We start from the raw sequence: 23715 nt of genomic DNA on the forward strand, positions 1-23715 counted from the left end.
TTTACTTAACCTATAATTATTTAAATATCTATGAATGACATATTTTATTGAATAATCACATGTAATATCTTGTCATGCATTTAATATTGAAATCAATAATGATAAATCAATGATATTGACAGCAATATTATACAGAAATATTGAAATATTTCATAGTTGTGCAACAGTTCACCATGAAGTTATTTATAGTCATTGAGACTTGATAATTAGACCCGAACATTTGATTTGTTATTCTGCAAAGGAATATATATATATATATATATATATATATATATATATATATATACCTTTTTATCTACATGATCATATATATTTATCAACTTATTTTTCTACTGGATCATGACAATTTTGGCTATTGACAGCAGCAGTTGCATACATCTCACCATGAAATACTTTGTTCCTGTCGCTCAAACAGATCCTAACAGTTGATTGGTTAATTAGCACAGCGCCTCATCTTCCAACCAATTGCTACAGCACTGTTACTGATGTCTTTGAGAGCAATAATGAAATATTTTCTTGAATTTATAATGAAATGATTACCACGATAATTTACTCTCTATTTTTAATATGAAACAGATTAGTAATATGTATTTAAATATCAAACTGTTGCACTTTTTGCCTTCTAAACCCTGTTGTTATGTCATGGAACTACATGTCAAGAGTAATTTTTAATACTAAAAAAGTAAACTATAGGGGAAAGAAAACCTACATATGTGTTGATTTAAGTTGTGTTCTGCTACATTTTGCCTGACAGCCATAAAAAAAAGAGCTTTGAGAGCAGATAGAAAGCATCTTTAATCAGACAGCAGAAATACGTTCAACCAAAAGACAAGAAAGCAAATTCCAAAACAGTTTTATTACTCACGTCTTCAAAAACACAACAAATCTGTTAACAATTTCATTAATTTTATAGGTAGCATCAAATAATTCAGACAACAAACTCAAAACTGCTCAACTAAAATTAAGTCTGGTTTGTTTTAGTCAAACTAAGAAGCCATGAACTCTCTTAGTACCTCTGGTAGCTAGCTGGACGGCCATGTTTTTCCTTCTGAATAACTTTGCTTCCCACAATTAGTCAGATTTGGCACAGATTAAATGGCCAAGTGGATAAAAGTGAGCCAGGTTATTATTATTATTAAAATGTACCCACTATGTGCTGAAATACTGCTAAAACAGGATTATTGCATTGTATTTAAATTCAGTACTCATCTCCCAAATAAAATGCAAGAGAAAACTCAGAAAATTACAGCTGTTGAAAAGTTTTGGCTTATCTTATAATTTAATTTTTTTTATTTATAGCAGGCACTTGTTTTTGATAAGGAACACCAGTACAGTTTCTCCTGAAATCTGGCGTTTCTCCAGATGTTACTTCATAAACTGTCTTTGGGAGGGGAGGGTGACAAAATGAAAAATAATATTTGAACGTGGCTTGGATGGCTTTTATCAAAGCAAAGACATCAGATGGAATAGACCAAAATACTGTAAAACCTCCAGTGAAAAGGCTCTGAATTCCTGTTTTTACTACAACCTTAGGGAGTTTCAAAGACTTCCTAAGGTTTTCCTACCACAAGAAGTATGACTTAAGACAGTACATTCATAGAAATCTATTGCTTTTGCCAATAGCATGCATGCATTTAAAGTGCAAAAACCATCATTGGTTGAAGTCAAAGACAAATTAAACAAAGCTTCCAATTACATGAACAAGAAATATGACAGCATAGAAAATATTTACGGCATGAAATCATCTGACAGTTAAAATACTGTGCAAACCATAGAGTAATCCAATGCATGTCAGGTAAGTACACTATGTGTTTGTATGTAGAGCCTTTGATTGTATAAATGACTCCACATTCATGTCCTTGGTCCATTCAATCCTTCTGGGAAGGGATCCTTGTTTCCTTAAATTGTTATAAAGATCATTTTAACGATATTAGACAATACTGTATTGCACAAACAGGAGGAAAGACAAATGTTTTTGGAATAAAAAGGTAAAGAAAATGGTTACTGTGATCGATTTTAAAACCTGAACATCTGAAGTTTTTAGCCTTTATAAGAAAAAAAAAAAACAGGCATTAAACTGCAGGGGTGGGATACACACACAGTGACTTCTAAGCCACTTATATAGAAACAGATCCCATTCAGGCTTTTATAGAGGCGAGATTCAGTTCTAGCGTTTTGTCTGGCAGTGATTCATATTTATTGCACCTGATGTGTGCGTTTTCAAGCAGAAATCCGTCTTTTTAATATGCAGAAGAGCTTTTTGAGTCTCAAACGTGTTCCTTGACTATAAAAAAAGTTTATTAAATGCATCTTTGGTGGAGCTTATGGAATTCATTTGCTTTTGTCCAGCAAATGTCCTGCTTCAGACAAAAGACGGATCCCTTCCTTTAACATTCAACAAAGTCCTGATTCAGTTTGGGTCCAGGATCAAATCATTAAAGGTGAAACAAACATTAGATACACATGGCGGTGCTGCATCTGAAGGTTTAGTTTGACTGAAGGCCGACAAAGGAGCGAGGTGACTGAAAGTTTAACACCAAGCACGTTCCTGTAATGGAAATGTCCAAAGTTTCAACAACATGCTGTGGTCCTGTCCCCTCAAAGTGCAAAAGTGAAAGCAGGGCTAGAGTCACTTGCTTTACATGTTCCTTTTGGCTCATCCCACAGTTTTGTTTCCTTCCAGTGCTATTTAATGTATCCGTGATGCATAACATAGTAGTCATGGAAATACATCAGCACAGCAATAGGCTGTCCAATGATGAGCGAGAGCCACACCGCTGCATTGCCGTAGTTTCCGTTCAGGTAGCGACCCACAAACCAGGCCAGAGGAACCTGCGGGGATGAAACGTGAGAGTAGTTTGAACCGAGAGGGAGATGGCGAGAATAAAAGCAAAAACCAACAGGAATAAATGATTCTGGGTGTTTTACCTGAGCCATCATTCCCATAAAGGCCCAAAGCCTGAACATCTTCAGGGGGATACTAACCAGGTACTGAGAAAAGAGAAGTCCTTCAGAACGCATTTAGATTGACGATGGGTTTCACCAATGACATCAGTGTGTAATAATCCAGCCCACATTTATTTACCGTGCTTTACAAAGCCGTCGCAAAAAGAACTGGTCATAACGTTAGAAAAAAAAAAAACACTAGAAATGTTTTTATTAAATCACTAAATGTCCAGAGAATCAGTTTCTTTCTAGATTCTATTATATTTAAAATAATACATTTTGGGTTTGACTAATTAAGGCCTTTTAATTTAAAGCCAAATCTACTGTAAAGCAGATGCCAACTTCAGGGTCAGTCAGCCAGTTTCCAGCAGCACTTTAAGATGGTACATGTTAGCCCTGTAAGGCTCACAATGCTGTGCACAGTGGCGGTAGACCACTTCCTAAAGCCTGGGTGTGCAAGAAAAGCCATGAAAAACCTGTTCAGGGCACAACTGCTAAGTTTTCTCCTCCTTGGTAAATCCAGGCCAACCTGGGCAGAAACCCACATCTCAAACTGGTAGCACCTGAGGAGGTTGCCTTGTTCAACTCAGAAACGAAACAATTGGCAATTTTTTCGTAGAGTTCTTCTACATTAATTTAAAAGCCATTTTTCTGATTTCAGGTTGCTTTTTGTGGTTGCTTTTGACCCTGGTGGGCCACCATGCTTTACTAAATGCTTGATGTTTGACAGCAACATAAACCTTCAGTGAAGTTCTGGTCTGGGAGAAAACATCCATAAGCTAACATGCTAGCTGTTATTAGCTTCACACTTGCTACGGTACCTGGCTACGTCCCTCCTTCCAGCTGCGTTTACACTACCCCCCCACCCTACGGTTCTGTGCGCAACTCCCGTAATCCACCAAGGCAACTACCACCAGGATTACCAATTTTCTGGGGAAAACCCTGAACCCTGTATGGTGTTTGCAGCAGAACTCAAGAAAAAGAAAAAAAAAAAAACGATAATAAAATGTTTGTTGGACTGAAAAATGCATTTATGTCTGAGTATTTTTTACCTCATGGAAAAAGGCAGAAACTAAAAAGACAGCCGTTTGAGCCAGAAACTTGTTGGTCCCTCTTTTCAGCATTGGCTTATAGAAATGTCTGTAAACACAAACACAAAGCGGAACATAATGTAATATAGTCAAAGAATTTGGCATTTAAGCTTGGTTAAAAACTTAAATATCCAGATGCCTCACCTCAGGCACCATTTGTGCACAGGGATATTCCAGTTAGCCCAGAAATAAGTGACGGTCTCAGAGTTCCTGAAACGGGATGGAGAGGAACAGTAAAGAACCGTGAGACCATCCGATGTGAATCAAACACCACAAAATTAAATGACAACTACAACTTAAATATATTGTTAACGCCACTGAAATAAAAATCCGATTCCTTTACATCATGTCATTCACAAAGTATGGCAGGATTAGATACCACTGTATTCTAGCAGTTTTCTGCTTTTCAAACTTTAGAGAGGTTTTATTTCTTATTTTCTTTAAAATCCATCAGCATCAGGGTAACAATATGCTGGCCCAGTGACAAAATACCAGTGCCTGTATTCACAAAGATTCTCAGAGTTCTCTCAGAGAGCTCCTATCTTTAGCCTAAAGGTTTCTACCCAGGAGTCTGAGCTTAAACACTATTCAGATCGCTGCTGAGAGCGAAATTACAGAAATTGTATCTTAGTGAGGAGGTGTGGTTGACCCTGTTGCTAGGTGTGACGCTGTATTTTAAGGGCTGTGATCGGTTGATAGTACAACACACACACACACACACACACACACGTAGTAATGCAAGGAGAGAAATTAGACTGGATAAAGAAATGTGTGTCGTGATGATGAAAGCAAGCTAAAATTGTTTCTCACACGGCATCAAAATGTTTTAAAGCACCTCATTTAGATTCTCATTATTTTGATCGTCTTATTTTTACTCAACAGTCAATTTACTACCGTGTCTATTTGATATTAATGCTCACCCACCCGTAAGCATTTTACTGGGACTGCCTGCTTGTATAAAGCGGTCGTATTTGGCAAAAAGGCCGACACGAAATGGAAAAAAACTAACAGCGGCGCACTTGTCCAGTCATCTCTGGGAGGAGAAGGAGTGTTGAAAGTTAAATTGGTCCCCGGATCACGGCACAACCACAAAGTTTAAAGCGTATCGCTGCAGACCAAGGCGTCTTTTTTACTCACCAGCCTGAAAAGTGAGCGCTCTGTGCAGCAATCAAAGCCATGAGATGGCATCACAAAAGCAAACTTAGATGACCATTTAGACTACTAAATTTATCATGCAATACAGAAAATACTTTCTCACCTCTTTTACATATATTCTTTGTACATTTCTCCCCTTTTTATTCATGATTATCCAAAAGCTTTCTGTTATTCTTTTATACTCTATAAAATTACATTAGATAGAGCTGTGCATTTAACCCAACAGGCCTCTGAAACTAATTAATTCCCCCCTATGGGAATGATAAAGTTTCTTATCTATTTATTATATTTGTATGATTGTTAAAGAAGTTTATGTGCTTTCCTCCACTGTTTAGGTACTGGATCAGCCAATCAGCTCTCTCTATTTCAACAATCTTCTCTGCTTAAGACATCTTAGACTCGCTAAAAGTCCTCCTCAATGCACATTTTTTCACTTTAGGAGCTTTCTTAAGGCCTAAGATGCTTTGTGAATAACTTTTATTTTACCAAAGTAAAATTCTAAAAACAATCTCAGAATTCGGGAAATTCTAAGATTTTTCCTAAAACGACGTCACTAAGAGCTACTTTTAGTCTTTGTGAAAACGAGCACAGGCTTTAGTGGAAGTCATCAAACAGGAATGGAGCCAGCGTTTAGAGCATCCTGAATGTATATTCAACTCATCAAACTTGAACATGCGAGCTGTCGTCACTGAAACCTGAATAAACACCACTCACCACCAGTCCCTATAGAACTCCCGGTCTCCAAACTGCAGCAGCTCTGCCACAAAATTCAAAGAGGAGTGGAAAAACCAGTAAAAGAATATCAACCATATAAGATGGTTAGGGACCTGGATGAGGAAGAGGAGGGAAGAGGAAGATGAGTGTCTGGGCTGGTTAGGTCACACCACAGCTGATACTTCCTAACAACAGAGCATCTTTCAGGTCAAGCAGATTGTTTTAGGCAAACAGTCCCGTTATAACTAACAAGAGATTTGGTCAAATACAAATAGGTGTTTTTTTTAGCTTTCATGTTATACTGTATTTATTTGTGAATATGTAACCAGTGAGGTTCTGTGCCGACACTCACAGCTAATTTGAGCAATCGCTCCACCATCCGAGAAAAATCCATTTCCTGCAACAAGCAAAAAAATAAAATATGAACTCTCAAATCATGGATTCCACTTCTTACATCCTAAATAAAAGAGATGATCATTTAAAAAAATGAGACAGACTATTCTTATCCAAAAACGTAAATTGTGGGGATAAACAGCATACATACCCGGAATGGTTTCATTGAGTTTTGAATTGTGGGAACCATCCACTGAAAAAACAAAACAAAAAAAAAAAAACATTTGAATTGCTTTTGTTTGATCTTATCAGGCAAATCAATAAGCACACTTGTATAGTTCAAAACTGAATTATAGGAGAAAACCGTGTATTCTTAATTTTGAAATGCAGCAAAGAGTCCTGGAACAGAGGCATACTTAAGATTGTGGGCTGCAAAAGTAATATTCAGGTTTAAATGGCTGTCTTGACTGAAAATTTAGGACATTTTGAATTTGAAGAGAATAAGTCACCTCCAAAAAAGAAACAAAAATATAGATTTTTGCAATAAAACCGCAGACACTTCTTCTTACTTCTTTACCAAGGAATCCAGTTGTCTTACATTATAAATGTACATCAAACTCATCCCAAACAAAGGCAGGGATGCAATAAATCAATCAAATATGCTAGTAAATTGATTTGACTAGTTTCCTTCACAGTCAGTATTTTATCACAGTGGAATAGGTCAGATTAAAGTGTGTTTTTTTTCATTAGAAAACAAAATTTACTCATTTGGACGCTGTGTTGATGTATCTTTTTCCATTTTTGTTGACTGTTAATTCCCTTTCATACTTAACTGGACCTGATATTGTATGATTACAGGTAGAGTAATAAAGTGATGATATCTCAGCTTGATTCAACCTCGAAGCCTCTGGGGAGCCGTTTCCCGAAGTTCATCGCTAAACTCATGATTGTAAGTTTTAGGTTTGAAAGCTTTTATTCAGAAGACTTTTACATCTCTTACAAACTGTGGTCCATTAATCTGTAGAATTCTGAAAGGCCCATTATGCTGTATTTTATTCTTCGGGCGCATGCTACTATCATTATTTTTAATTTTTTTGGGTAAAACAAAGGGTTGTATGAAATCTTTCATTTTAAATGGTCACATCTGTGAAGTTGTATCATGCTGCTGCTGTGTCTGTGATGTTAAATTCAAACACACCTGCTGTATCAAGCCCACCAACAACTGCATGAGAAAAAGCTGCAAGACACAAGAATTTATGAATGACACCAGTCCCACGCACAGAAACATTATGGTAACTTCACGTTTTTTTGAATGTGTTGCCTCTCACCATTTCAAAAAGTCTTCTTATCAGGAACCTTTTACGTATTCGTGGAGATCGTGGGAAGTTTAGCTGGTAGCAGAGAGTTGGGGCAAAAACAAAGTAGTACATGTCTAAAGACAAATAAACAAGTCAGGTCAAGCGGTTATTCAACACTAAAGAAACAGGAGAAGAAGTCCAGTTTTCATGTCCTGGATGACTGACAATCTATTAACTAAATAAAATAATCGGCTAATCTACTACTAATGCAATACAGTGGAGCTATTTATTACAATACTATCACAGAGACAGACTAATTTTTCTTCTGTTTTTTTAAAAATCAACCAGAAAAAAAAAAATCTTCATGCAACACAATTTAGTAAAACAATTAATCTTTTAACACATTTTAGGCAACCATGTTAAAATACGTGCAAAATGTTTCATGTAAATCTGTTTTTGCTTTGCTCGGCCTAAAACTGCAGCCTTGCATGGTTACCTCTGTGTGTGAGGTTTCCTGGGTAGGAGACGAGAGGATGAACCGCTGAGCCGTTCGACTGTTTAACATCGGGGCCTGGAAAACAGCGGGAAGAAAACAGACTTTCAGCCGTCTGAGTTTAAGGATTATTATTCCCATCAGTCGACGATGAATTTCTAGAGCTCAAGCAGTCAAAGGAGCAGTAACTTTTTTACTTCTTTGATTCACTGCATACTCTCGTTTCTGCACCACATTATTAAATTAAATTAAACTCGGATAAATGAATGGAGTAAGATCTAAACTTGCTGTACAGAAACATTAGCCCTCTGTTGGCCAGCCAGCGCGAGCCGATACACTTACATGAATATGATCGTGTTAGTCTTTTAGCTTTGGCTTGTCTGATCTCTCTGCACCACCTGTTGGCGTCCTGATAAGAGTAAAGCTTGAGAAACAGCACCGTGTAGATTCCTAGAGAAAACACGCCGCCCACTGACAGACAACACAACCACAAAAGCCGTTAACCAGAGGCAATAAATGACAGGGGGGGGAGAAAGAATAGAGTTGGTGTTTTATCGTGTATTCACACACACCTGGGGTCATGGACGTCACACTGAGCACTGTGACGGAGGAGAAGACCAACATGCAGGTGAGGTTGAAAATGTGAAGCATCCATCCTGTGGTTTCAGAGATTGTACCCTGGCAAATATTACAGACAATATAAGTCATTACAGCGTTCTTATACGTTTATCTCGATTAAATATTTGTCAACAGTGAGGCTGATGTTATCCACAATCTAATCAAAGGTCAGAGCTGGTTTTCCTATCGGAGTTCAGCGCAGTCATAAATACGAAAGCTGCTGGACTAATAAAGTAGCAGCATGAAACAAATGCCATCAAAAGGATCAAAGCAATGCTATTTATGATGTTTGAAGACAATAAGAAGAGGCTTTAAGGTCCTGAAACAAAAGGACCGCGTACATTATTATAAAGACCTACCACTGCCAGACGCCTCTCCACGTATAAGGTTGTCAGGATGAACAGGTTGGACGCTATAAATAAAAAAAACACAGGCTCATGAGCTACAGCAATAAATATATATTAACAATGACTTCCTAAAACATATTCATCACAGCTCTTTTGATCCCTCACTGAGCTTCTAGACAACCGTTGGTGCTATTTATAACACTTCCATACTATACTTGTAGTCTGCTTGACTTTAACCATGGGATGTAAAAATTTTCAATTTGACTACATTTATAATGTCAAAGAAATCGACTTGAACTTGAATCCCTCTACATGACTGGACTGCATGGGATTCATTGGCTGACATATTTCTCGACATGAACTGTTCCAGTTTGTCATGCAACATGCTTGGCGGTATCATCTGTTGTGATCTGGTGCTACTGAATAGGTGGTGTACTTTTTTTTTGTTTCTTCGGTTATCAGAATGTGGTGGTTGGGGAATTCAGTGACTTATCCCTTCAGACCTCAGCTGTTAGAAAGACAAAGCTGGTGCATGAAATCTGAGAAGAAACCAAAAGCTTTCTTTTGCATTTCATTTATCTTAGATGGTGTGCGCCTGATATACTGAAGCACGTGTGACCCAAAAAGTCTTCCTGTCAGCTATATTTATTTTCCCGTGCGCATTGGTGCAATTAAATGCAGATTACATACCAATAATTAGGCAGGCTGCTGGCCAGCTATAGGGGTCCTTCAAGAAAAGCGACACTACTTGGATTGGATCTACTAGGATGCCATACCTGGAGGAAGAAGACAAGATCAACTAGATTCCCAGGTATGTATGTTTTCTGCACATACAAATGGTTTAAATATTCTCCTGTACACTGTGATCGCACACTGTTTCTTTCTCCTGCATGGTTTGCAATTCAATTGTTCACTTTTTAAAATCACTGCTGCACTTTATACTGTAATTTACAAGCTGTATGCAATGAAATTTCGTTCTGTACGCACTCTGTACATACAAAATGACAAATAAAGTTGTCTAAGTCAAAGGTGCATTTTCAAAACAAGAGTATGTGGTGAAATCATGTGAAGGATTGGTGGGTTCGTCCTAATTGTGTGTGAAAGTGTTACAGTCATGTGTACAATTTCAAAGAAAAAGGAAATTTAAAGAAGAAAACTGCCTTGTAGAGCTGTTCCATATATGAATTGCCATCTTAACTACAATCTTTGCAGTATTGAAATTGCAAAGCACCGCTTGGAAAGCTATAACACATTTAAACTTCTGCCAAAAACATAGTAGAAACCGAGTTAACTTTTGGCCTGCTGGTGTACGTCTAACATCTATAAATGTGGTGCGCACTCACTTGATGATGTTCTCCAGGAAGAGTCGTGCATTGCTGAGCATCTAAAAAGAGAAACAGCAAAGCAAAAGATGAGGCAATTAGAGTCAATCGTTGGGAATTGTTTTCCAGGCATTTAGTGGAGTTTGAACTTTTCTAAAAAAGCTCAGTTTGAAATCTCCTTATCGTTTCCTATTCCATGAACCCTGCTTGAGATTATCCTGCAGATTGACCTGTTTTTCTAACACCGTATGCAAGAAAGAACAGAAAAAATGATTCAAGAAGGCCAAAACAAAACCTGCTCCATAAAAACACGCAGACTCAAAACGGAGTCACGTCTGTCACGGTCCGTTGGACTCGTTCCACACCAGAACCTGGCAGCACAATCCTGCTGCCGTCCCGCCTGCAGTCATATAACACCCTGCTGCCGCTCTCCATACTGGCTACAAATCCCCTCCCGATGTTGTTAAGCATTTAAGTTCAAGGTTCAGCTTCATCTTAGCTTCTATGAGATAAAACGGATAACAGACTCTGCAAAGAGGTAAACAGTGTGTCAGGTACATGCACACGTTCAGATGGGTCTTTGGAAGTTACCATTAGAGACGGTATTGTGATAAATATGCCATCATATTGTTATTGTACAGTGACGGTTAAAGAAAATATGTCATGTAGCTTGTCAAAGTGCTGCAGAAAATGGGGCTCGTCTTTTGACTGCACCGCTGACCTTTGCCTCAGTAACCTTCAACATAAACAGGAGGTTCATGGTGTAGAACAGAGCGAAGGGACCGATGGCCTTTACAAAGCAGCCTGGGACTGTTGCAAAACGGGTTTCTGCAATAGTTCAGCTTTTACTGGTGTGTCCATTACTTTCCCAGAGCTCAGACAGATTAGGATACAAGAGGAGGTCGACTGACACAAGTTGGCGGCAAGAACGCAGACACTACTTCTACAAGCGACACGAGTAAAATCGTACGGGTGCGCTGTTACTGATATTATTTTATTTTGAATCAGTCAAAAATACTTTGCCAAAGACCAAGCAAATTTTATCTGCAACAATGAACACAACCTGTCTCTGCAGCATCTATATCAGGAGTGCCCCAGATTTAACTTAAATATTTCAAGCTTTTACTTTTGTTAATGTCGACACTTCTGGCTTACAGCTGATGATAAACCAAAATAAGCCACTCAATTATGGTAATATTCCATAAGACTAATAAAAAAGGATCACCAATAAACAAATGTTGGACAGCTGACAGAATGTCCATGTAGTCTCCAGTGTGTGGTGATTGGTCAGGGCTGCTTTTGCATGAATTACATGGCATGGACATCACTCTGTGGCTATTCTGAGGTGTTAAGGAGGCTTCGCTTGCTTTAATAGCAGCTATCAGCTCATCCTTGTAGCTTGGTCTGGTGACTGTTTTTCCTCTTGACAATACTCCACAGGTTCTCTATTGGGTTCAGGTCAGAACAGGTTGTTTGCCAATCAAGCCCAGTGATAAAATGGTCATTAAAGCCGATACTTTTCACTCTTGGCAGAGTGGACAGCTGTCAAGTCCTGCTGGAAAATGAAATCAGGATGTCAACAAAGCTTGGCAGCTGAGGAGAGCATGAAGAGGTCTAAACTTTCCTGGCAGACGCAGCGCGGACTTGATAAACCTCAGTGAACCTACAGCTGCAGCTGAAATGGGTCCTCACACTGCAAAAACAGAACTAAAAATAAGTAAAATGTTCTTAAAACGACTGTATTTTTCCTCAATTTGAGCAGGTAAATAAGATGATCAGCCAATAGAATAAGATTTTTGCACTTAAAATAGGAACAATACATCTCCATCATCTTATATCAAGTACAGTATATCTAATTCTCTTATTTTCGGGGTCAAAATCCTCAATCATCGGCTGTGGAAACTTCACATTAGGATTCTGGGCCTTTTTTCCTCCAGACTTTGGGACCTTTTGCGCTCCAAATTAAATGTAAAATTAGATTTCAGCCAAAAAGACAACTTTGAACCATTGAGCAACAGTCCAGTCCTTTTCCTCCCTAACCCAGGTGAGACACTTGTCATCTCTGGTTTTATAGGGGCTCAACATAAAGAATGGGACAGTTGCAGCCCATGGCTTTTGACACAGAGTAGAGAGTTCGTCTTGCAATCGGAAGGTAGTTTGTTTGATTCCAGCTCCCCCCCCTTATCATGTGTCGACGTGCCCCTGGGCAAGGCACTTATCCCCAAGTCGCCTGCTGATCTACGTATCGGTGTATGAATGTGTGTGCATTAGTGACTGCGTTTGGGTGAATGTGGCTATAGTGCTAAGCGCTTTGAGCGGTCAGCGTGACTTGAAAAGCGCTACACAATAAATCAGTCGGTTTACCATTGAACACATCAGATCTCAGCTGAAATCCATGTGAATCTCCCCTTAACTCTTAAAAGCAGTTCACATCACAATCCTCTGATAGCTATAGGTATCAACCACATGTTTTCCTTCCTCTCAACTTTCCAATACAATCACTGTTTAAACACCCAGGTTCTTCAGCCATGACTTCTTTGTGTTATGCTTGCTGCATATCGTGTGAATGACTGTCAGCTGGGCTAATGTCCAGTCTTCTCCAGGATTGTGTAGGTCAAAATATATAGACAAAATAACCCTTCTATAATTTAAAAAAAATAAATATAATATTCAAACTCCAAAAAAAATATTTTGGCTATTTTGTAAGAAGTACCCTAGGTAAGCTTTTGTGAGCCATAATTGTCAAAAAACAACAAACATAAGTACTTAAAGCAGATTACGCTACCTTTCCTTTTTTAAGTTAAATTACTCAAGGAAGTAAACTTTCCAATTTAGTAAGATACAACAGTGTAACATTACTGTTTTCGAATTGCAAAATTACTGTTATCAAAGAGCAAAACATTTAAAAAGTTTGCTTTATTTAAAAAAAGTATAAAATAGGCATGTCAAAATGCAAAAGATGTATTTGATCAACTTGGTTGTTATCAGGACTTTTAACATGCTTCTTAAAAGTCTAAATTTTAAAATGTGATTTCCATTGAATTCTATAAAAAGATGTACTTTTCTTTCTTTCATTAAAACATGTCATAGCCATTAGATGAGGAGACGAGAGAGGTAGGAGATTTAGTGGTAGGTATGATAAAAATAGAAGGAGGTACTTGAGTTGGATGAACTTTGTTCTACTGGCATAAATATGATTTGGAGAAACAGCTGCTGATAAAGGTTGAATTGTCAAAGATTTAGTCAGATTGGATCAAAAGACAACGAGTTTTATTTTGGGCTGACCTGGTTTCCCTCTTGATCTTTTACATCTTATAACAAGGGTTTAATCTCTGATTATAAATGAAAAACATCAGAGACTGAGAGACTAAATAAAGCAATGCTTTCTCACAATGAAGGACAAGCATGAATTTCACATATTTTCACACTTTTTATTCTTAAGAATGAGCAAGGAAGACTATGAACACTTCCAATCTTTCATCTGTGGAAACCTGCACCTCTGCAGCCTACATCCTTGGAATAATAGCCAACAGTCTGGGTAGTAAATAGCAAATTAGACAACTAATAAAATAGTTACAGACAAGACAAGTTAAAGGCTGTGTACTTTAACTTTTCTCTCTTAACAGTGAAAGGCTCTCTGTTAAATGTAGGCAAAGCCAGCTGAGGACCGCAAAAAGCAGAACCGCCCTTGACACTGTATAATCATTAGTATAAGCATTAGTCACAGTAGACAAATTAGGTTTGGTTTTCAGGGGGAAAAAAAACAACTTTAGAAACCCTTTGCTGGAAGCAGCTTGTGATCCTCACTGGCTAATAATTGTAGGCTAAACATTTGCTTTGGCATAAAAAACTTTTTTTAATTTTAGGCCAATTAAATCCACACTGTGAAGGGTAAAAACCTATGTGGGAAAAGCACACTTTGGATGACAGTTGCTGCTAATAATTGTTGCTCATTTCAGATAAAACCATGTCAGTAATTGCCGATGTATGCCCAGAATACTTATAGGGTTATATTCTCACTCCAATGTAAAATCAATAAATTTACATAAATAACAGGTGACAATTGGGTACACAAAGTATTAATTTATTCATATTAAATCAGATGAGAAAAGGTTCATAAAGCACTATATCAATCAATGCATCATAAAAGGTACTATACAAACTATGCAAATTATAATACTTAAATAGGGAGCTCAGCAAAAGTGTGAACAGACACTTCAACTGCAAGCCAAACTGATAAGATTATATTTCGACATCCTCCAGCACCATAAAAAAAAAAAAGGTAATATCTCATTACCAACAGTTTGCTAACCCTGACGAAAGAGCAACTTCGGTACAAGCTGAAACCAATAAACTAATTATGTTTAAAAAGAATAATTAGCTAAAAATGATTTTAGTTAGAAAGAACTAAAAAGTATATTTTTAGGTGGGATATGGTATAACGTCACACACCATCTCTGTGTGTTGTTCTCCAGTCTCTTGTTTACAAAGTCGGGCCGGCCAGCGTGCGTGTACGTACACGTGAACAGCTGCCACTCAGGGCTTAGCCCCTCCCTCCCCTTAAAAATGCTACTGCCACGTTCACCCGCAGACGATCAGAACTCATTGTAACCACGAAAACGCCATGGTCTTTGGCAAAGAAGTTGTCCGATAAGGACAGAGACAAAACAAGGATTCACATTGGCCTCGCGTTTCCAAAGTGGAGAGCATTTCCACAGCAGAAGCAGCTCCAGTTTGACTCAGCGCTAACTCTTACCCTTTGGACCAGTGAGTAACAGCATGAAGTCAAATGTTTGTTGGTGTTACAGTCTTGTTAGCCTTGTGTGGCTATATTGATTTGATTCAATATAATGCTACAGTTGTGGCATGTGTGTTAATTGTTGGAAGTTTGACCAGTAATGGGTCAGGCGTTACTGTGTGAGGTGAGTAGTCGGTAGCCCAGCTAACACAGTTAGCATTGTTTAAAGCATCCCAGCGGGATTGTGAGCTGCCCACCGTGATCCTCGCTTACATTCAGGGCATTCTTTTTTTGACAAAAAGTGTAAAATTTAAATGGATAACTGGTCTGGTGATTAGATTTTGGAGGTAGAGAGAGGCGTGGCTTGCCACACATCTAGTTTTGGTCTACAGACAGTGCTCAACAGTACACCTGGTGCTGAAATTTCACCTATTGCTCCTTTAAAGCCTCAGTGTATAAGATTTTCCCACGTTGTTTGCTTAAAGAATTGCAAACAACCTCACCGATAACCGCGTAATAACTAATACGGAAGCCGCGGAGAGTCAGATATGTGGCAATTTAAACATCTCCTCCATGCATTTGTTATCAGGCTACTGCTAATAGCTACAGTCATTGTGTGAAATGGTGTTTGGCACTGTTCCAAGTTCACTTGTTTTTTCTAAAGTCGCTTGTAAATTCTGTGAGTTAAATTTTTTTTTGGCCTCATTTCTTAACATGCAGTCGCTTATTTGGGCTCTAAAATAAGTGACTATAAACATGAGTAAAGAGACCTGCTCGTGCTGCTGCGCTACAGAAAGCATGAACCGGCCAGTTGATATCACTCCGACCCTCCGTGTACAGTGGTTGATGAACTACACTGCCCTGTTTGTAACATAACACCAAAATAAACTTCACTGTTATATTGCACTAACTTGTCTGTCCAGCAGAAAGCCTGTAAACTCTGCATCCGTTTTGAATCCTTCTCTCACGAATTGTCTCCACTTGGTAAAACCTATGTCGATATAGACTAATTTTCTCCTGGTTATTACTTCTTTTTTTTTTTCTTTCTTTTTTTTTCCCTTGGTTACTTTCTCTTGACTCTCGTTGGACAAAGAGTATGGATGGTCCTCCATTTCAACAGAATATGGCAAACAAAATGATCTACAGGTGTCTTTGCTTGTTTATACTTTTCCTCCACCAACAGCACGTCTTTATATAGGAGACAACGCATATGCGTACACGAATTCTTGGTTATGGGAAAACTTAAATTTTTGATGTGAGGTTATTAGACTTTGCCAGAATATGTAATTATAAAAGCAGTAATTGATATTTGCTAATTAAAAGCCAAATTAGTTACACACTGCGCCTTTTAAGAAAGAAAATAATTAACTGAGCCCAGAGGGGTTTAGGAGCAATTTCTGCCTGAAATAAATACACAATTTTTTTCATAAATACCTGATATAAATCAAGTACTGTATTTTTTAGACAAAGTGCACTTAAAATCCTTACATTTTCTCAAAAATCAATGGTGTGCCTTATAATCCGGTGTGCCTTATGGTCTGAAAAATACTGTACAGCTCCACAGCTATAAAGTGTAAATGCAAAGTTTGCCATCTGTGTGAAGGTAAGGCATGAAAGAATATTTTTTTTCCAGTGGAACCACTATCGCAAATGTCACTATATCTGATTTGTAGGTGATTTAAACGACGACATTTTTTTTGAGCATCAGCTAAATAAAAATAAATAAAGAAACATTGTAACACTCCATGAAAACCCTTCAGTTCCCAAGAAACCAGCATGAGGAGCAGAGGAAGAACATATTTGTGTCCTGAAGCCTTTTTCAGGAAGAGCCTGCTATGTTTGCTAGATCTTTTAAGTGGCATCTTCTGTGTTTAAAGTGTTGTAAAACTGACGTCATTTGTGAAAAAAATAAAATAAAATTCAGCGACTTATTTTAGAAACATTAAAGCCTCCACCTTAAAGGGATTTAGGGAAATTTTTTTGACTGCGTTTGAACTACTTTTACAGAAGGCAAAAAATGGGTACTGGGCTGAGAGGGCTACAAAGTCAGACTGGCACTGAAATGACTTCACCTCCTTATTTCTCATTTTTTGATATATAAAGTTTATACAGATTATATAAACTCTCATTAGAGTTTATATACTTTTACCAGAATCTTTCAGGAATACCACAGTGACATTAAGTACCTGTTTAATACATAGACTTGTTTGTTGGTTGCACTTTATGTTCAACGAGGATTGATGTCCAAATCAAAAAGCTATTCTCTTGAATAACAATATTCTGAATAATAATAAAAAACTGTTAAAACTCTTTGTTTTAAATAGTCCTTGTCTACAAACAACTTTATCTACAGGCCATTTTTTGTTGCTTGTGGTTAATGCAGAGAAAAGTCAAAATTAAATCGCAATTATGGTTGAACTATATCGCAATTTAGATATTTGGCAAAATTGTACAGCCCTTGTGCCAAGGAAAAACACTAACAGAGAAACTTCTAAAAAAAACCCAAACAAACAAAAATAAATAAATAAATTCCAGCACAGTTTTACTCACCAGCATGACAACACACCAATTTAGGATTCCTCTATAGTTGCTGTAGCCACTGGCTGAGCTCAAGAGAGATTCCTGTAGAACATGGCAGCTGCAAAACAAAATGGAAAAAAACAAAACAAATAAATCAGACATTCAGTATTTTTGGGTTTTAATCAAAGTTTTTAATGCGAATACTTTAATGTGATTAATCAATTAGCAGTGACATTACTTGTCAAAGGTCATCTCATCAAGAATAAACTGACCAACAGTAAATGTAATATTACAAATAACATGAAGACACCAAAATTGACCAGAACTTGGGACTCGACACAGTTAACACTGAAATCGTTGTGTTGTATCCAACACACTGGTGTAACCCTATATGCTGTTGTTGACAACTTTTCCAGTGTTTTATTCAGTGACATAATTACAGGTGTATCTTTCAGACTGCCTCATAGACACAGCTCCTGCCCTGCAAGGCTTTTTTTAGTGACCCAGTCGTCTTGAACCCCCTCATTGGGAAATCCCTTTCCCTGAATGAGTCGCATCCCGCGGTGCTGTATCTGTTCCAACAACTGCGACGGGCAAGGAACAAGTTGTGAAAATGTAGGTTAAAGGATGTGGTCACAAAAATGTGGGCTTTTCTGAAGACAGATTTCTTTTTTTTCCCCACCTCCACAATGATACACGATAAAGCGGAAGGAAAATAAATGACAGAAGAAGAAGAAGGAGGAGGAATAGGAGACCATACGGTGAGAAGATGTGAACGTTTGTAAGGAAATTGGAGGAGATGGAGCATCGTAACAGCACTCATTTAAACGGGGAATACATTTACAGACAGAGGTTGAATCAAACTCTCTGTCACACACACACAGACACCGAACCCAGAGCCTCATTAAAAGTATGACAATGACCTAATTACAATGTGGTGTGTGTTCCTAGAATGCTGTTGTTCACGTCATTTAGCGCGAGGCCAAATTACAAACTAGGCTCAATTCTTGACACCTTATTTAAATTATAGATATAAACTTTATCTAAAGGAAATACTTGTTTTAAAGAGATAGACATGTCTGAGAGGGGTTTATAGGACAAAAGGGCAGTTATTTAGTAAAGCTGTAGGCTATTTTCCTTATGTCCATTTAAACTTGTTCAAACATGCCTTAAAGGCATCTTTAAAGCTGCTTCTTTCTCTCCAATAATGGAACAGAAGAAAAGCAATTACAAAAATAAACCACTATTAAACAACAGTCACCAGAGAAGGACATGAAGCGGAGTGCAGTGAGCTGATTGGCCGCTTTGTGAAGCGCGGTGTGGAAACGATCCTCTTCAATGTGAATAAAAGAAAAGAGATGACTAGATTTCAGAAGAAACAACGGTAGTCAAAACACTTTCCATCCTGGGAGAAAAAAAATGGAGGTGATGGTGGTATAAATACCTCGATGCTCACCTGGACAATAGAGTGGACTGCAAAGGTAAATAACTGTGAAACTGTCTATAAAAGGGGACAGAGCAGACAGTACTTCTTGAGGAAGCTTTAGGTCCGGCAGTGTTTGCAGCAATATGCTGCATATCTTCTATAATAGTCTGTTGAGAAGAATGTGATCTCCTCTGCCATGTCAACCCTTGGGGTAGCAGCAATACAGCAAATGATATAAAGAAGCTCAATGAGCTTATAAAGAAGGCCGGCTCTGGTTTGGGGACTCCTCTAGAGCAGAGGTCAGCAACCTGTGGCTCTTTGGACCTTCCACGGTGGCTCTTAATAACTTTGGCTACAAATTATATTTTTATTTTTTTCATTTTTTTTGGGGGGGGGGGGGGTTCACGGCTCTAGTGGCTCGCTTTTTTTATGACAGTAGGCTGACAGGAAGGGGATAGAAGAGGGGGAGAGACATGCGGCAAAGGACCGCGGGTCAAAGGCCTTTAGTCCTCGACGCGGTTGACCCGCAAAGTGCCAGTAATATTTAATTTTTAATCAATATTTTTTCATTATGTTGGAAACTATGATTTTTTTTTTTAGATCATTATTCATAAATATCAACATCCCGCCCTTCCTCTTTCTTTAAACCTCAAAATAGACAGAAAAGAGCGTTTATCGATGACAACATCTTTCCTACAGTAGATCATAGAAATTAGATAAGACCCATCAATGTGCAGATCTGGACCCAATTGACAATTGGTGAGACCCGTATAGTTCCCAGACGTTCTTGCAGTCTTGTCATGTCGGTCACTACATGTGGAAAGACTCGAAGCTGAAAACATGTGGTTCTACAAGCCACTGACACAGTTCACTGATGAGAAATACACCACACTCAAGGTTTTCATTTAAAAATAAATAAATAAATAAATAAATAAATAAATAAATAAATAAATAATAATAATAATAATAATACTAATAATAATAAATAATTAATAATAATAATAATAATTAAAAAAAATTATCTGTGATATGTGGTAAAAAAAAGTGCGCAACAAACCGATCAGGTGGAAAAAGAAAACAAAATAAAGTCTACTTTAAAGCCAAAAAACAAACAAACAACTTCCACTGTTGATGAATATAGACACAACGCACACACACGTAGTATGAAAAGGAACTTTTGTCTTTTGGGTCTATATAACTGGGCTGTGTTGGAAAAATACTGGCCCTATTTATTCTAAAGACACCATCATTAGACGCATGCCAGCATAGACGCACCGCAATTAGCTTGCGAATATCCCCAAGGAAGCAGAGGCGCGTGCTTCCACCTAATAACGTGAAACGTATTTAAAGGCGCAATTAAAACGGTTTAACGGTTGACTTCCGCACCCACCGCTGGACCGTTACCGTTTTTATTTTTTTTTTTTTTTTTTAGCCCAACGGTTACCTGAGTCGGTCGTTGATATCTTCCACCGCACTCCTCTGTTTCCTCGGGCTGTTACTGGACCGGTGCTGCTCGGTTTCCCCCGACTCCTCTCTGTCCAGATTCCCATTGTTATTATGGCTGGCGCGCTGCCGCTTGGAGACCTCCGTCGCTGGTGTTTTGACTCCCGCGGGGTACTGTGGATGTTTCGCCCCGGCATCGAGCCCCTTGGTGCCGTTGGCTTGTTTCACGCTGCCCGCTCCTCCTCCTCCGCAGCCGGAGGTGGTCGTCCTCCTCCTGCGTGTTGCGGGCCCTTTATCGCTCATTTCTGCGGCTTTCAGTCACGCAGTTTCTATCTACCCGACATAGCTGCTATATAACTATCGTCGCTGCGTTTTTCTTTCTCTTTGGGAGTTGGGCCAACAGCAGCAGCACACTTTCCTCCTTGGAGCTCTTTTTTCACTGCTGACAGTGAAGAAAGTGTGCGCTTTTTTACCACCAGGGCTCAAGGTGCATTTGACTCTGTTCGGTTGCCAGATCTTCGTCTCTTAAGCAAACATCCCCCTTTTTGGGAGCCCCGCTGCCCAACTTCCGCATTTGAACGCGGTTCCTTTAAAAAATATATATATATTTCTGAATCTAAATGAAATATTTTAGCTTTTTGAATCAATGAATACGTTCAGCAAACCTTTAATTGCACGTGGTCGTGGTTTTATAAAATTATCTGGCAATTTTGATAACTTTCTCAAACTTTATGTTGCCCTTTTTAATGGAAAAAGACAGAATTATGTCTTAAAACATGAGTATTTCAACATTTTATGGTACCAACTAACTTCCGACGTAGTTGATCATGCAATTACTTTTCATCAGTCTTTTGAATATTTTTTTCCTCGTTTCTTGTGTTAAAACAATACAGGAACATATTAAATCAGGAGTTTTTGATGTGTTCAGGCATTTAAGTATAATAGAAACACATCAAATTATTTTTGTGGTCATAACCAACCCTGTGATTTATGCATTAAGAAAATCTGCACAGATTTTATTGTATTTTATCACATTTTTTGACAAGTTAGTTACCCCAGCAGGGATTGTAAGGACAGCCCCTTTTCTCATTTATTCATCACCTATCAATTTTATGCGTTTTGTCATTTATGGAAAGGCGAATGGGAAAGTGTTGCTATTTTACAAAATCAGTCATTGTCACCTTTACACATTTTCCCTCACTGTGGCGGAGACTTAAAATATACATCAGATTTTGGCAGCAAGGCTACTTGGAGTCGGAACTGGCCAAATATGTTATTGATAAATGATGAAAATTAAAAAAGATTGATCAAATTTCTCCTATTTTAGCTTCCCTTCGTTGGCTCCCCGTCAAATCCAGAATAGAATACAAAATTCTCCATCTCACATGTTAATGTCTCACACCATTAATTAAGCTCCATCATACATCAGTGATCGGATTGCTCTGTATTGTTCACAACTGAGCACTTGGCTCCCAGTAATGTTTTAAATATAACAAACGTACATATAATTACAAATACAAACCTACCGTTACCTAGCATATCTAACCTAACCTGTTTCTGTTCCTACATGAGACTAAAAGACAACAATGTTGACATTTTTTTAGATAATTAGTAAGAAAACGTTTAAATTCATGTTTTGTCTCTATTTTTTGTTCTTATGTGTGGCCTGGCGTTCTGTTTAGCTGTAGCACCATCCTGTAGGGAGGAATCGGCTGATCTACTGCTTCAAACAACTTCATGCTCTCCTACAATAGATGATGCACTTGGCCTTGTCTTTCAGCGTTTAACCCTGTTTCTCTCCTAGACATAGCTATATACTGAGTTTCTACTGTGGCAAACGGCATGCGCTCTCTTTCATCCTCTGGACTTCAGAACTGGTTCAGAGCTTATCTGCATGGCTGTGTTTCTCTCCTACAGGAAGCCATCGAAGGAGCTAGTACTATTACTACCCTTTTACTTTACTCTCACATAGAAAGTACTCCTAGATCAGTGCTTCTGTGTACTTTTTGTGTGTATGCTATTTATTCTCAAACCCCAGGTTGGTTGTGGAAGATGCCATTCACACTAGGTCTGGTTCTGCTGGAGGTTCCTTCCTGTTACTAACAGGAATTTCCTTTACGCTGTCGCTACGTGTATGTTTAGTATGAGGGATTGCTGCAAAGTCAGCTACAGAATACAAGTGACTGTCCACAGTTAATAAGTGCTTATCCAGAGGAGCGAATACTGGAAATCAATGACTTGATGCAATTTGCTGGATTTCCTTAGATAGCCAATTTTAGTCAGAAACTGCATAGTTTGATAACTAGGATCAATTGCAATGTTTGACTTGGAATCTGTCTATATGGTTTGATAGAGCTCACTTTGTAAAGTCCCTTACATTGATTAACTAAATTGAACTGAATAGACAGAAAGAGGGTACGTGACCCTAGACTTTGATATCCTGAGCAATATTGCACCCAAAAAGTCCTTTGTGATTGAGATATTGCACACACAGATAATGCAAATATGACTGGAATTTGAAATGTTAAATAGTTCTTGGTAAATAGTTTTTAGGTCTATAATTGTTCATGGACTTTGATGGGTTTTATAAGGTGGCCAACAGGTGCAAACGCCCTGCAACTTCAGAAAACACATGCAAATAGGCAAAAACGCGATTCAAAAAGAAAACCAACTTCATCAATTCGTGTACAAACGAGTACACGAGTATACAGAAGTATACTCGTGACGTCATCACACCCACAGCTCTTGAGCATTTCTTTAACATTCAAAACTATTTATACACACTACACCATCATATCTTATTGGTTTTCTTTTTGAATCGCGTTTGCACCTGTCGGCCACCGTAGTTTTAATATTTCTGGGGAGGTCTTTCTTATTTGTTCCAAATCCCACAGATGCAATATTGCTCTCACAACATTATAACTGGACTGCTTTGCAGAAACTTAGCCTGCGTCAAGTCAGATTTTCACAACTAGTCACCGAACGACTGGCGGACAATAGAGATGACTCAAAACCTTTTCAGGTGAGTGGCCACACCAAAGATTCCCGAGGTGGGTTAGTTTTAGTGTGGTGAATACTTTATTCATAGCCAGTGGTTTATAAGCAACTTGAAGAAGATTATGCCAAATGATAATGTGTGTGTGTGTCTGTGTGTCTTTCTTTCATATACGTATCCCTGACTTCAAGTTTTGCTATAATAATAAAATAGTGGGTAAATGTTAATACCAAAACCCAGACTTCCCTATAGCCTCTGCAAAAATATATTCACATA

The 23715-nt window shown here is 38.2% G+C and overlaps 1 protein-coding gene across 1 annotated transcript; it reads right to left on the reverse strand.

Annotated features, from left to right (window-relative positions):
- Nucleotides 1–837: 837 nt before the first annotated feature.
- Nucleotides 838–20953, reverse strand: LOC105935093 (diacylglycerol O-acyltransferase 1). Its single transcript, XM_012875334.3, has 17 exons — nt 20446–20953; nt 17606–17693; nt 10339–10379; nt 9686–9771; nt 9008–9060; nt 8603–8708; nt 8373–8501; nt 8034–8108; nt 7568–7671; nt 7438–7476; nt 6451–6492; nt 6259–6303; nt 5907–6019; nt 4182–4247; nt 3999–4086; nt 2929–2991; nt 838–2832 (listed from the first exon to the last, which is right to left on the reverse strand). Exons 1-17 carry the CDS (start codon nt 20745–20747, stop codon nt 2686–2688), a joined length of 1587 nt encoding a protein of 528 aa, XP_012730788.2. The 5' UTR covers nt 20748–20953; the 3' UTR covers nt 838–2685.
- Nucleotides 20954–23715: the final 2762 nt, after the last annotated feature.

This window comes from Fundulus heteroclitus, chromosome 13 (assembly GCF_011125445.2).
Source record: "Fundulus heteroclitus isolate FHET01 chromosome 13, MU-UCD_Fhet_4.1, whole genome shotgun sequence".
In the NCBI taxonomy this organism is placed as follows: domain Eukaryota; kingdom Metazoa; phylum Chordata; class Actinopteri; order Cyprinodontiformes; family Fundulidae; genus Fundulus; species Fundulus heteroclitus.

What these genes read in the sequence shown, in the direction of transcription:
- LOC105935093 (XM_012875334.3), bottom strand. Translation starts at nt 20,747, where the DNA reads ATGAGCGATAAAGGGCCCGCAACACGCAGGAGGAGGACGACCACCTCC. An exon ending in ACTCAATGAAACCATTCCGG is followed by an intron (nt 6,304 to 6,450) that starts GTATGTATGCTG and finishes TGCTTGTTGCAG; the next exon opens with GAAATGGATTTTTCTCGGAT. An exon ending in GAGTTCTATAGGGACTGGTG is followed by an intron (nt 4,248 to 5,906) that starts GTGAGTGGTGTT and finishes ATCCCGTTTCAG; the next exon opens with GAACTCTGAGACCGTCACTT.